Source organism: Calonectris borealis, chromosome 1, assembly GCF_964195595.1.
Source record: "Calonectris borealis chromosome 1, bCalBor7.hap1.2, whole genome shotgun sequence".
In the NCBI taxonomy this organism is placed as follows: domain Eukaryota; kingdom Metazoa; phylum Chordata; class Aves; order Procellariiformes; family Procellariidae; genus Calonectris; species Calonectris borealis.
The window spans coordinates 76341005-76356205 of NC_134312.1; the positions used below are offsets into that span (position 1 = coordinate 76341005).

General features: G+C 41.5%; 1 protein-coding gene across 3 annotated transcripts in view; it reads right to left on the reverse strand.

Annotated features, from left to right (window-relative positions):
• The window catches only part of TM7SF3 (transmembrane 7 superfamily member 3), a 28977-nt gene that overhangs the window by 10822 nt on the left and 2954 nt on the right, over nt 1-15201 (reverse strand). For 2 of the 3 annotated variants that reach the window (XM_075161209.1, XM_075161201.1), the window contains exons 3-12: nt 9418-9572; nt 7541-7691; nt 6994-7114; nt 6016-6187; nt 4750-4927; nt 3354-3440; nt 2825-2905; nt 1956-2108; nt 545-642; nt 14-176 (exon numbers count right to left, since the gene is read on the reverse strand). In XM_075161209.1, the coding sequence (XP_075017310.1) occupies nt 14-176; nt 545-642; nt 1956-2108; nt 2825-2905; nt 3354-3440; nt 4750-4927; nt 6016-6187; nt 6994-7114; nt 7541-7691; nt 9418-9572 (1359 nt within the window). The remainder of the gene's footprint in view (nt 1-13; nt 177-544; nt 643-1955; nt 2109-2824; nt 2906-3353; nt 3441-4749; nt 4928-6015; nt 6188-6993; nt 7115-7540; nt 7692-9417; nt 9573-15201) is intronic. The other variant, XM_075161217.1, reaches the window with a different exon arrangement.

Sequence of the window (15201 nt, forward strand, 5' to 3'; positions counted from 1 at the left end):
GAGCAGTACTTACCATTTGTTTGAAAAGGCACATTGGTGTAAGCTCTGCTGAAGTAATCATTGAGGACCCTTCTCAGTAGGTCTAAGGTGATGTAAGCAAGACTTGTGTAGACATAACAAGCAATAGCTAGGATCACTGCATAAGAGCCTACTATTCCAGAGGCCAGTATGTTCAGCTAGAGGGGGAGAAAAAACACAGCTTTAGGAGACTGATAAACACTCTTTATTCCTCACCTCCTTAAGGCAGTATTTCGTACCAGTTCTGCTACGAGAAATTGGCTGCACACACCTGTTACCCAGACATCCTGTTAAGACAGCAGAAGTTGACTCAATACAAGTGTTAGTGGATATTATGTGCAACATTGCAAAAAGTCATTCCTTTGCTTATGGACCATTTAGCACAAGTAGGATTGAACAGGAACTCCCTAGAGCTGGTCCTGTGCTAGGCTTCATGGAGCTGTGTTAAGTCTTCTATACATATCGCACAGGATACACTTCTCATTAAGAAGTCACTCCTCCTGAGATGACAGTGCAGATTACTCACAATTCTTGGACAGCCAACAAAAAGCACTGGAATCATCAAGGCAACAGAAGAAAAGGTCACCCAGAACACAACATCATCACGGAAGACCCTGTAGTCTCCTGCAAAGACATCATATTCCACATGTAATTCACCTGTTAGCAAAACATTTCCTTTTTCGTAAGTGGTTGGGGGTAAGCTTTTTCCCCCCAAAGATTCTGTATATTCAGAAATCTAGAGTACAGTGTGGAAAAGCTTAGCTTTTGAGCTTAAACGCTGATTAAGATGCATTGTAACACAGTCACTCAAAACAAGAACAGAAAAAGACTGTCCCAGTTGAGTATAGGTCCTGTACTCTAAGTTGGGACAGCAGATCTTGTCCATGAAACAAAGATTTTTGATGAGGTATACGTTACTCATCTGGTGAGTACTAGAGTACTTCTGCCCAATAAGAAGCCTTTTTATTGCCTATATAGGTTTATAATCTATAAACCTGCATCTATGTATGTTTGACTCTAGAGTATGGTGCAAGTACAGCCATCACAACAACACAAGGCAACAAACTCTTCTGGCTGTAGGAAAATTAAGTCACTCAAACACTACTTTGTTCCCCCTGCTTTCTAAGGCCTGTCAATTAAACAGCTGACCCCCAGCTGAGTCACTGTTTTACTTTAATGAAGAGCAACCAGGGACTGCATGGATTGTCACAGAATTGTGGCTTGAGTCAAACACAGATGACTGGAGAATGAAAAACTGTCCCACCAAGGGATGTTAAGTAGAAGAGTTTTGTAATTTTAAATTACAATAGAGAAAGCAATGTGGCTGATGCTTTGATGTCCCAGAGGGATCCAGCTCAGCACCCTTGCTTGCTTTTAAGCAATTTGTCTATTGTTTCTCTCTTAACAAAGTCATTCTAAAGACCCTGATGATGTCAATCCAGCTGCAAATACAAGTTTCAGTCTTAGAGTGCAGAGCTCCCAAAGCCTTGCACTGTAGTATGGTGAGAGGTAACAGCAAGAGCTCCTCTTAATCCACAATGACCTTATGCCTGAAGCCTCCAAGTTAGACTGCAGATTTTCTACTGTGACTTGGTCTGGATAAAGAACAAGACAGACAAGCAAGTGTTCGCCTGCAGCAGAGCTGGTGTCAGACTGCTGAGATGGCATGCAGCTTAGGTAGGAAGAGCAAGTTCTCTGCAGAATAAGCAGTTTCCTTTTCCCACCAGCGCAGATCCCTAAGCAGTTTTAATTACAGCACTACAGAAGGCTTCAGGTACATCTCTATTCCTCCCAACACTGGAAAGGGAAAGTTAAATATAACACTAAGATAAACCAGATAGTTGCATTCATCTTAGAGCCTTGTGGTGTCCCTGTAATACAGCAGGAACACATCACTCAACAGCCAGCACTTTGCAGCAGAGTATTTCAGTGCATACCTAATGGAGTAAAGAAGACTGTCGATGAAAAGAGAAATCCCAGCACAAGTCCAATAACAAACATACAGAGTAGGACAGAGCCAAATCTCCACCAGCTTGCAACCAGGAAAAGCCCTCCAACAATTCCAGCTACTGCTGTCAAAATAAGACGCACTGAAAAAGAAAAGGGGAAATTCCAACACCCTGAAAACTTCAGTTACTGCAATAACTTATTCAGCAGCTTTACTTACATGCTTGATTTTGTTACCTAATGAAAACTTTCTGAAAAAAGCCAAACAAGAGTATCAGTATTTGCTTTATGCATTTCACTTATACTCCAGTCTGCGCCTGAGGATGTGCTACTGGGAGAGTGGCATAGGACTGGAATGAAAGTCTTGCTACTATGTACATTAGTACCTTGAGTTCCCAGGGCAGTTAAGGTTGCAAAAGCTAATGCACATGTATCAAGAAAATAACTATGAGGTAGGACAAAGACAAAAGGAACTAATTCTTGCTAGCCTAACAAGCAGGATGCAGACCTCCCACTCCATCATTTTACAGATGAAATTTGCATTTGACCTGAAACCGAGGTCCACCCATTATGAAAGTAGTAGGAAGGAAGTATGTTGCAAATTTCCAGAGTTTCTAAAAACTTGTATCTTCCTTGGATAGATATTTAAATTTGTCTTTTATAGTTGCAGCTATTAATTCTGCATCACTATTTGATGTTGGAAGCAACAGTTACTCTGTTGCGTATTCAAGCACCCAGGTACCACCCTCCTATGCTTCCTAAGACTGGTCAACAACAAGCACAACTGAGATTTTACTTGAGGGATTCATAACAACAATGCTTTGGGAAAAGCACGGGGTATCCTGATACATCTACTCACCATCATAACCAAGGCCAGTTACCCTTGTAATGAATACAAAGAAGAAGAATCCTGTGAATATGAAGCCCATGAATAATAAGTCTAGAGAAGAAGGAAAAAAGATTTAGTATGCTGTCATATCACTTCATACCAAACCCGCTTCAGGATATCTTCAGACAACTTCTGTTAGAACAGGGAAAGAATGTATCAGCTCACTGGCTGAGAAGCACAAAAGGAAAGCCAGACAACACTTTGTTCTGGAAAGGGGTGTCCTCAAGCACTTCAAATAGTCAAAAAATTACCTATTTATATTTATATTTATATTGCCCAGCATGCACCCAGTTCTATGTTTCTGTTCTTTGCATACCAGAAACTTCTTGCTCTGTGCTTAAAAGCTCTGATCCTGTAAAAGCAAAGCAGTGGACCTAATTGGCACATAATCACTATCAAGTGAATCTTAGTAATAACACCACCATTCCAAGTTACAGCAAGTTACATCTATGAAATTCCAACCAGACTTATGAGAAAAAAAAATACCAACATTCAGTACCTGTTTTCCAGAATCTGTGTCCAAAAAAGCAAGTGAAGAGACCAAGAATAGCAAAAGCAGTAAAAAATACTTTGGTAGAGAGTTTGCCTACAAGAAGAAAGAAAGGGTTACTAGAGCATTCCACCTAGTAGTCCCAACAATGAGACTAAGGTAAGGTCAGGTTGCTGCCACTGAGTCTACTGACAACTTAATAGCTGCCACTCCTTCAGACACACCGTATGAACAGATCTGCAGTGCCTGAACTGACAGTTATCTTGATAGGATCTCCAACAGAATACTGAAATGGTTCCAGTCGATTAACAAATCAAGAGCTTCCTCCTTATTCAAAAGACTGAAGTTTGTTAAGTAGCTGTAACTTGCTCTTTATAATACTGATACAGCTTTACCTGAAAATCCTTTGCTCAGCTTTAAAAATGGGACATCCAGTCGTCTACGAAAATTAGTGTTACAAGATTAGTGACCCAGGCAGCAGCTCTAGTCTTTATCACTACAGCCTGCACCATAGCCTCCCTTTAATACACTCTCTATGCAACAGAAAGGACCAGCAGCATCCTAGTATGGCTCACCTCTGCCTCCCAGGCAAAATTCTTACTGGTATTTAAGCTATTTGAAACAAGTAAACCACATTTTCCTAGTTCTCTGAACTAGAGAAAAGGGGTTTAACCCGGATAATTTGTCTCATGTTGTATAAGACAACATAGTTTGACAACAGTTACTTGTGTTACAGTATATGATAAGAAAATAATCATGAGAACAAATCTTCCTTTATGAACCATATTCTACTCATTATTCCTGTCCCTTCTGCAGTCATAATGGGAGTGGCAGCTTTGCTCTTCTGCTAAAATTCTATCATTATATAGCTTTGTACAAAAAGTAGCATGACTTTATAGTCATTTCACTATTGCTGGCATTATCTTCACACTTATTTTAGATGACCATCTCCTTTTAAAATATTTGTAAGTTACCAATTCCTGTTAGCACCAGTACGGTTAGAAAAATCAGGCTGGACTCTAATTTAATTCATGGTTTATTAGCTTAGTTTCACATGCAGCATCTACAGTCCTACAAGTGATTTAAGATTCTGTATCCAGTTCAAATGGAAAAAGCTAGAGTAGCACTACAGAGTTGAAAGCTATGTATTTGCAAGCCACATATTAAGCCTTCATTAAGTTAAACTTTCAATTGCTAATAGTTCTCTTTAGTCTTATTTCATTATTCCAGAATTTCTCCTCAATCAAGAAGTAGACTCTCTGTTATAAAATAACAAAATATATCTAGTGTAGAACAAAGAGTTCCTTCACACATTTAAAAAAAAAAAAGTCAAAAGCACCACTCAGCATGTTGGAGCACAACAAGCTTGAAATGAGTTGGCAAGGACGTACACGTCCCAACTTACTGAGAGAAGAGCAGTTATCCACCAGGTCAGCAAAGCTGCAGGCATATGTATGCACAGGTATGTATGCAGCAGAAGTATTCCAAAGAGGATCCCATACTATGACATTGTAGATCACACCTTGTCCAGGAAGTGAGGAAAAGTAGACGTTGGTCTTGTCATCAGTTGTCAGCGTAAGCATCTGGAACAGTAAAGAATATTTTTAATTCCAAGGAACTGCTTGTCACTGTTGGCATATTGATGTGTCCATACAGCTGAGGGAATACTCAGCAGCTCAAAGATGATAATCAGAAAGAACTGCAGGGAAGAGCTTTCTTATTCTGAACCCTCTCAGTATTACCAGTTGAAGCATTAAAGGCTTACAGGACAGACTCCACTTCCTCCAACATTACTATGTTTTCTGACGGAGGAGAAGATTCTCTCACTCATATGTTTTGCTCCTCCCCATTTGAGGACACAGTTCAGTTTCCCTGTCAGTCTACTAACCCAGGTCTGGCCTCTAAAGCAGAGAAGGCTGCCATCCTACTCCCTAGCAAGGCCAGACAGGTCATGGCCACTGAGATTCTCCTCTCTCTGTCATTTCCAATCTCTTTGCTGGGGGGTAGGTAAACATTCAGCAACTGTTTGCTCTTGCACATCAGATCTCTTTATGTCACTCCAAATGGGACCCGTTTCTAGTCCAGTTCCACTATACTCTCCTCCCTCCTCTCTTCCTTGCATTCCCTGCCCAGTTCTCAGCATCTGAGGATGCCAGTCCCCAGCATCTATCAGGCATTGTAGGAAACTGTATCAATTTTTGCCAGAAGTGGCTCGACTTCTGGATTTACAGGCACTCAGTGACAGTATTGCTATAGGCAAGCTGGCCTCAACATCACTGAAGGAGTACTGTGGCTAAAGTAGTATTCAGCAAGCAGGAAGACACTGCAATAAGAACTTGTTTAATTGAGAAAAGAGTGCAAGACAGAAACGCATCACAGACCAGTCACTAACATCTACGTCATATCAGAGCCCACCGCAAGAAGCCTCAATGCTGCCACATTTCAGGCTATGCTAACTAGCCACCTCTACCCCAAGAGAGAGCGGTTGCTATTTTGCATGCATCACTCACTGTATACTTCCTAGCCAGAAATCCCAGATACAAGCAAGAAGCCTGAAGCATCAGCAGCTTGCTTATGTCACCGCTCAAGGAAGATAAGCACAGGGGAGGAGAAAACTTAAGATAGTGCCACTGCCACATGCCTGTGGCATACACCAGTGCTTCAGACTTACTTTAACGCCATTAGCTTTGATACTTTGCACCTCAGACATCTTCCGTATGTGGCTCATGAGTACCATCTCAGAAAGATCGTTCTCTGGTAAGAAGTACTGGTAGACATCGTAGCGCAGTCGCCATCTGGAGTTCTGACCAGTCCCTGAATCGCAGGATGGTGGGTTTGCTCCTCTACAATTAAAAAGAGAGATCAGCTATGTGCCCAGCACAAGCCTCCAGATCTTAACATTAGTTTTCAGAAGTTACCTGTCCAACTTGGCAGTATTTGGCTTTTACTCTTTAGGAGTTAACACCAGCAACTAATTCAAAACTAGACTGTAAATGTTTGTGAGCACAGACTACAGTAGTATTATGCAGAACTACCCTGATGCAGGTAGTGTCTGTGCTGGCACCTGCCTTTACATTTACAGAGACTTCCTATGACTTGTCATAAGGAACCAGCACAAGAATTCTAAGAGGTCACAACAGCCAAAGATCACAGCATCACTGTTTGTTTTTCCATGCATGCTATATATACAGCTCTGAACATAGCCTTCCCCATTCCCTGCCTATCACCTGTGACATCAGGCACCATTCAGGAAATAATGCTTTATAACTTAAAGTCTCAATATTAAACAAAACTCTAGGTCATTATCATGCTTCAGTACCAGTAAAAGAATAAAACTGGCTATAATATACAACTGCTCCTCAAACAGATTAAGTCATTCTGAGGAATGGGAAGATCCAGTATTTGCTGACTGCTTGCGCATCTGAGTTGCATAACCTCTCCCACAAGATGCAACCCTCAACTTTTATCTCTCTCTGTGTTACCTCTCCCCCTCCTCCTTTTCCTCATTTACTTCTCAGTCTGTTGCAGCAAACAAGATTTCTGCTAGCAGCTGGATGGTCAGCCTTTCCAGCAGAATCTTGTTTTATGACCTTGGCCAAATACTGGACAAAGGAGGTTTTGCTCAGTGCACTGAATTTTTTCCACACACCTGGTATATCCCAAGTTTGCAGGGGCAAACTTGATGTGTATATCAACCAATGTATAGTCCAGGTAGATATTTGGATCCACTTCCAAGTCAAATTCTAGATTGCAGCCTCCAGGAATAGGATCTAGAACACAGAAAAGATAGCTGTAGTAGTTTTTACTTCCCCTTACACACCATGAAAAAAGTTCTAAGACCTCAGCAATGCATGTTCTTGCAGGCATAGTCTGCTGGCTGAGCACATAAAATTGTCAGGTTCTAGTCCTGCAGACAACACAAGTGGTTTCACTGCAGTCTGAGATAGGTCTCAATACATACGCACAGCAGTTTTCTACTCTAAGGTTGAAGTTGTGACAAGACCATACACTACATCCTATACACGATTCGCGATTCAGCAACTAAACTTTTTCAGCCCATTTCAAAAGAATTTCTGGCATCTCCATCATATGTTTGCACCATGTAAGAACATCACCTCTGAAAGGTCAACACTTCATTTCATAGTTAACTTGTAATAAGCAGAGCTGGTATCCCTTAACAAGTAATAAGAACATACCTTTCTCCATATAGGGAATAGAGATAGCTGTGCTGAGCACCTGGCTAGCATCCAGTGACCGAAGGTACCATGTACACACGCTCTGTTGAGGCCGAAGGATGGAAACCAGTCCTTTATCTACTCCAGTTCCTGAGCTGTTCAGAGACGGATTCTGGACAGAAACAAATTATACAAACAAGCAGTTGTTCTTGAGAAGATTTCCACCACAGTTTGATGTATTGCACAGAAGTCACATTCCTGCCACACCTGTAGGGCACACATTTCAGTGCCAGCTGCCACAGATGAGGCATTCAGCCCCTACCTAGCTAGTAAAAAAGGAAGATGGAAAAAAGAGAGTGGCCTCTGACACCACACACTGCCTAGTTCAGTCTCAAAAACCCAAGTTTGAGACTACTAAAGAGTTAATAATCCCAAGCAAATTGCAGAGAAATCTAGCTAGTTGAAGTCTACTGGTGCACAGCAATAGAGCAACTAGTAAAGGTGTAAAAGGACTGGAATATCCCTCAAAGAGTTGTGAGATGCCACTAAAGGGCATTCTGGGAACCAAAGTGCAGAAGCACCTCACTATCTCCACCAGAATGGAGATGACTGTATGACAGCTGGCTTAACACTAGCTGTGCCAAACAAAAATGATTGGGGCCAGGTCAGCTACTGACCCAATGCTCACCAGCACCATCCTTTTCAGAATCAGGGGTCTTGAGGAAAGATCAGGCAGCAATGGCAGTGTCACACTCACACAGCTGGAACAACCAATTAACCTGCAGTCAAATCTATTTTTCAGCATGGAAAGTGTGCTTTTGTCCAAGAAGGCCACAGTTATCCGAGGCAACACTGTAAGGAAGCACTTTGGACCTGGCAGGCTTTAAGGTCTGGCTCAGCTTCATGTTTCTAGAGGCAGGCCAGCCCTAAAAGCAGTATAGCCATATTTATGCATTGCTGTCCTTGGCCTGGTAAGGCCCATGAATGCAAAGGTCTGAATTGACAGCAGAAGATTCTACTAGCAGTAATTAAAGACCAAATAGGTGTAACAGGCCTTAGCCCTGTCATCCTGGCTATTTCACCAGTACAAAGATGACTGAGCTGGGTGACTTGTGTTAAAGGTTATTAATCTCCTAAACTTCCCAGAATACTCCTTGGCACTCAGTATATTCTCATTCAGAAAATACTGATGGGGAGGGGGAAATTGTATGGCAGCTGTCAGATCTCCATCTACTACCTTCAGCTTAGTCTACGTTCTGCTCAAATACCACTTAGAGCCTCACAGCACTGTAAAAATCAGTATTTTAGATTGCACCCCAGTAATGATGGGACAAACTGAGGCTAGCATATAGCAGTAGGAATGCTATTGCTGGCTAGAAGTAGCAGCCTTCACTGGAGTACTATGGAAGAATTTCTCCATGTGCCACCAAAGGAGAATTAGATTCAGGACAAAGAGCTGGGGTAACAAGACATCATATCTGTAGTGGCCAGATCCAAGCCACATAAACAGCAGACAACTACACATCCCAAAGTGATCATATTTAGTGTATAAGGTATCTGGCAAATACTTATCACGAATCTGTTTTTAATTTGACAAGCTGATGGATAGCAGTCAGCAGTCAAATGTCAAAAGCACCACTTCCACCAAGAACAAAGAGTCTTGAAACATTTTCAAGCCAGCTCTGAAATTCCTTTAGCATTCAGTCCTCCAAAATAGCAGCTATGACATATAAGTACAAGAAAGGATTTCTGAAGCTAAAATAATACTAAGAGCCATGCAGGTAAGATATTCATATTATTTATATAGCTTCAGTTCTATACTCCTACACATACCAGAGCCAACTCCTTTGTTGAAAGAAAAGTAGCACTTAAGAACGGAAGTGACACTCTTACCATACCTTATCAAAGGATATCACCACATCGCTTTGCTGGGCATGTACTTGAAAAATAACGACAGTCACATTGCTTGCAATGTTCCTGATTACAGCTTCCACTGGATTGGTCTGGTTAAGTAGCACATTTCTGAATTTTCCCAAGGAGAGCTCAAGAAGACCTGCATTACAAAAAAAGAAAGCCACTTTTTTTTGTGTAGAGGGAAGCAATTACCAAGGGGAGCCTGGAAGCTTCCAGTAGCCCAGTATTAGTCAGCTGGGAACAGAGCAAGGTGTTGTTTTACGCTACTCTCATCCTGTAAGCTGTATTAAGGTTTCAGAGTCTACTATACACATAGCTATACCTACAAGAACAGATACCTTTACAGAACCCACTGAGCAGCCTGGCACTCACCTAAGCACATGGGGCAGGACTTCCTGACAGGAGCTCAGTACTCGATACAGCTGAGCTCATCAGCAACAGACACTAGCTGCAGCTGACCAGCTAGTGCAAGCAACAGCAAGTAACATTCCGTAGAGTAAATACGAGATGATACTGAGGTCTACTTGCTCTTTGGCAAATACAGGCAAGTATGCTTGTATTAGCGCACCAACTTGCACAATACCAGTTAGACTTCCTGGGTGAATTCCTAGACCATGGGAGTTGGAGTCAACTTCCATAATACAATCTGTAGTTTACATATGTATACTTACCCACTTTCAGCTACTTCACATATGTCTTTTGCTCCCACATTATTCTTAATTATTAGGACTGTTGGACCCTGATTTCTGTATCTAAAAACCTGACTAATTTTTCCAAGACACAACCAAGACCATTTCTTCTTACAATGAGCATAACCCCATGATCCACTGTCATTTTAATTTAAAGAGAACACATGACCTAAGATACAAGATTCTTTAAGAATCAGCTTTGGCTTGTCAGTCAAGTCCTGCAAGAAAGCCTGGTTTCTCCCTGTGCTGGGCTCTTGAGGGACAGGGGATGTCAAGGGAGGAAAGAGAAGCAGCTGTACAGAAGCCACAACATTCTCTTGGTGGTGGTTAGCAGGCAGACTAGATGCTTGCAGAGCACGCACAATGCCTTTCAGGTTTTTCCCTGAATTCCCCTGCGTGCACACACAGTAGCCCAGCAGACCTAAAACTTATCAAGCCTAAACACATACACAGTACTTCCTCAGCAAAGTTGCTTCTTCTAGTGTAAAGGGTTGATACGTCAATTACTCCAGCAGAAACACAGAGTAATCAACAGCACTATCCCATACACACTGTTGCTGATGACTCAGGTGGTCTCCCATCCAAAAGAGGAAGTCTTCTCATCCGAAACTGTACCCAGTACTCTAACTCCTTTACTGTTGTTTTTCACTCTCTCCCACCAAGAACTGGCATCTTTGGCCAGCTGCTTTGTCTCTTAATGATATGTAAACAGAGGTGAGCTCCTACCCTCATGCCTCCTCCACTCACCTCACAGTGGAGAAAGAAAGTGGAGGAAAAGTAACTCATCTCATCTTGCTAATTTCAATCCTTACATGCTCACCTCCAAAATTTGGTTAATACCAGTACTGCATCACCAATAAAACCCCAGCTGAAATATGGGTATCATAAATCATCTAGAAGAGAAAAAAATATTCTCTATTTTTCTGTCCCATCATCTGCAGTTTGTGTTAAGATAGAAAAAGTTTCTACTCCAAGTTTTCAAACAGTAATTAATGTAAAATTAAGCTACAAAAAACCTTTGTGTATTCTTCCATTTCTGATACAGTCCCTTGAGCAGCATTCAGATATCCTCCCCCTCACAAGATCTCTTTCCTCCTTAGCTCTTAAGTTCTACCAGAAATGCAACTAGCACTATGAATGCTAAAGAAAAGCATTCAAAAGGCACAGACTATACATCTATGCACTCAGAAATTTGGAGTAAAAGCTTAGAATGCAGGAAAAATATTTTTCTTTGATCTTTAAGAACATCAGCACAGTTTCCTGAACCGCAAGATGCTCACACTTAGATGTTCTTTTAAGGAAAATGCTGAAACCATATACATCCTCTCTATGCTCTACATCAAGGGGAAAAAACTGCATTGCTCTGTCTTGTTTCTCACCTCCACTCTATACTCATAGAGCCCAGAGGCTTCTGCATGAATAAAAACAGATTTGTCAACAAGACATGCAGCCACTACTTCAACATGATCATGAGACCCTAAATGTCAGAGGCACTCTCTCAAGTTTAATTAGTGTGGTAAATTAAGGCATGGTGTTCTACATTGCTTTACTGTTTGCATAATTGCTCCTAAAACAGTGCATGTGACATACCTTTTAAACCAAAGTCTGGACAGAAGAGCACAGATTCAGGGGGAAGAACAAGAATGGCTACATCCATCAGACAAGTATTTTTCAACTTGTTGTTCACAGGCTCCTTGAACGTCCTGGCTCCTTCTAGCCAGGCTTGAAAGATGACTGAAAGGAGAGTTCACAAGCACTGCAGAGCAGCAGAACCTTCTAAGAAGTTTACTGAAAGAGCAATTGCTACATGGCCACAGACTACAGCACCTTCCCAGCCTTCTCTTTTTCTGTCATTTGAACAAGATACTGGTGGTGCTCTGAGGCAGAAAGGGAGCATGGAGAGCAAGACAAATTAACCAATTCACAATTCATCAGGCCTATTGCTATCACAAATTCTCAAACAGGCATTAGACTACCTGAGCCACACAGAGTCCAGTGTTGTCAAAGATGCTTTGAAGGACAGAAACAGAGACCTCCATGAACATGTAGCACTGGCCGCACTATGCAAGCTTCTTCTTTGGGCAAGCTTGATCTCACTGAAGGTAGCACACTGAACAGGACTGCAGGTTCAGCAGCACATGCAGCAAAGATAACACCGCCACAGAAATGAAGTAGTTGACCCAGCAAGTCAGCAACAGAACCAGGAACAAAATCCAGGCATCCCAGCTTTTTGTATTGCTTCATTTGCATAAACAGTAAAGGTCTGGAAACACTCTGTAACACGCCAGGCTATCCCCTCTTCCTCACCTTGCAGGAACAAGTACGATGGTCACTGTATGTCAGAGCAGTTTTGGGTTAGGTACAAGAGAGGAACCCTGACTATTACAGAGATTATCAACTGAAAACATACTTAAAGGAAGTCAGCATTGCTGAAACTGAGCAAGAGCAGAGCAAAAATGGAGTATTGAGCATGTATTACTCTATATACTAGTACCAATACTAGAACAGGAGCACAAATAGTCCAGCATATAAAAGAACTGATGAACAGAGGTGAACAACAGTCCACTCTGTCACTCCACATTGTACCTTTTCTCCCACATGAAGGGCAAAATCAGTAAAGACAGCAAAGGAATTGAACATCTCAGAGCTCTTCCGACATCAAAAGTCCTTATTGCTAACTCTAAGCAACAAGGTAATCAACTCTACAGAAGCTCAGCATTTATTATCCCTTCCCTGTGACATGCAGTTTCCCCAACAAGCAACACCCAGCTTGAACCATCTTCATTCTCCTGATTCAGTGCCAAGCTCTCAGTTCATTTGATTCTTTAAGTAAGCCACATTTCCAGCTCCAATAGTCAAATGTCATTCCCCATCACCAATAAACACTTAACCATACAAGGTTCTTGATGACACCTAGCTGTCCAATTTCCATTAAGAAACACAACTGAAGAAATGCCATTGTTGCCAATACAGGAACAGTCTTTACCGACAGTCATGCTCAAACATTATGCTTGCCTCAGACAAAGAGGTTCTCTACAGTCAGAGAAAATGCATTTCTACTCTGTGCCAACCAACTTACAGTCGATAGCAGAATAACTTTATGTAAGCTTTAAGAGTGAAGAAGAACCTTCCCGTGTAGGGTATATGTCAATAAGTAGTCACATGAAGAGATTTAATAGAGGTGAAATGCAAGCTCAGACTGAAAACTAGTTTGAGTAGGGAAAACATGAGTATATAGTTACTTAACAGAATAAAGCCAGCAGCCATATTATATCAGACCTGTAAGGCCATGCAGACATACATGCATAGCAGAGTCCTGTTACAAGGTCTTTGTCTTCCCACACTAGTAAAACCCCAAATAAAGACATCCCACCCTCAAAAGACAAAAGAAGATTTCATAAATCTTCAAACTTTAATTGCATGTGTACTGAGACTCATGCGTAGAGCACAGTTTGATGCTTAAAGCAGATAGTGCCACAGAATGTGGCTTGTCACTAACTGCACCACTCCCATCCCAGAAGACTACTCTGTTCACCAAGTTAGAGGATGTCTCCTACAGTTTGAAAAGTGAGGAAGTACCCATCTCACCTGCTTACAGTTTTACTAATCCACTTTGATTATCAGCCAGAACACACAAGACCTGGCCTCAGTCACATTGCTGGCACTATTGATTAAGATGTCACTTGCGCATCTGGGCAATAAAACTTCAAGATGCAAGTGACCAGCTGTCCAATACATTCAGACAGCTGAATAGCTTTGTGTGAACCTCTTACTTTAAAAGTGTTGTCTCTGCATAGACTAAACAGCTAGCACAAACTAAGTTCATCCAGATAAGCTCCCGTTATGAACAGGGCACTGCTCAATCCTGATTACACTAGTAAATTACGCTTTAGTTTTTCCAACACTAAACAACCTGGTTTGGATGTAGCAAACAAGGCCAGTCGCACTCCTACTTCATGAAGGTGGAGCTCTCCGGGAGGTAACAAACATGATACATGAAACACTTCCACACAAATACTAAGTTTGAAGAGCTGCAGTGCATCAGAAACCCAGAGAGGTAATATAGGCCATCATGCACAGATTTTACTTATCAGCACTTTTAAAATGAAGCTGGATCTTCTAGTATTACGAGATAGCAGAGCCCATCCCTGTAAACCTGGGTGTTCAAGACTGAATAACCACAGACAATTTCAAATAAGTGAACCATTAAGCAAGTGTCCTTGTTTAAAGGACCTAATGATCAGCTAGACATTGGTACACAAATTACACAGCTTATTAGCTTTTCATGAGAAAAATACTTCCCCTCTCCACCCTCAATTCTGCAAGGAAATACAGCAACAGGCTCTTTCAAGGCAAAGCAGTTAGCTTAGTCCCATATTCATTCTGCCTTTTTACATACTGTAAAAAAATTACTCAACCAATTTTCAATCAAGTCTGTGAGACAAATCGCTTGTCAGCATTTTTTAATATAAACATTAAGATCTAAGAACACTGAGCCTTCATTCTCAGACCTGCTTGCCACCATCAGAAGCCTAAGCTTCTAGGGCCTGCAAGAAGCAGGGGACCCTTGGCTCTCCAGTAAGATCTTCGGCATGAGACTAGGGCACGAGGGGAAGGGTAAGAGTCTTCCACACTCGAGACTGATTCCAAACGCTGTCCTGCAGCCTTGCAAAGTATCCCAAGAGTAGATTCCTCCTTTTGGACAATTAAGCTTCATTAGAGGCAAGTTTAAAAATAAAGAAAAACTAAGAAGAGGAGGTTTACATCAGCCCTAACATAAGGGACTGCTTGCTTATCTCTCAAAGGAGACTGATTGTTTTTTCCTTTATTTGAACAGATAAGAGTTTAACCAGAAAGACGCAAGCAGCTGTTAAATCTTCACAAGCTATATTCATTACTGCACACTTACCTCTGGATGCCTATTTTAGTCATATGCAGGAACACAGGGGAATTACAGAAAAAGTCCATGCTAAATAAGGTCAGATTACATCAGCATGGCCAACAAGTAATTTTAGGAACCAAGCTCCAAATTCTAGGGGGTTTTGCTCATTTCCTTTATTTTATAGGAACAGTGGTTTT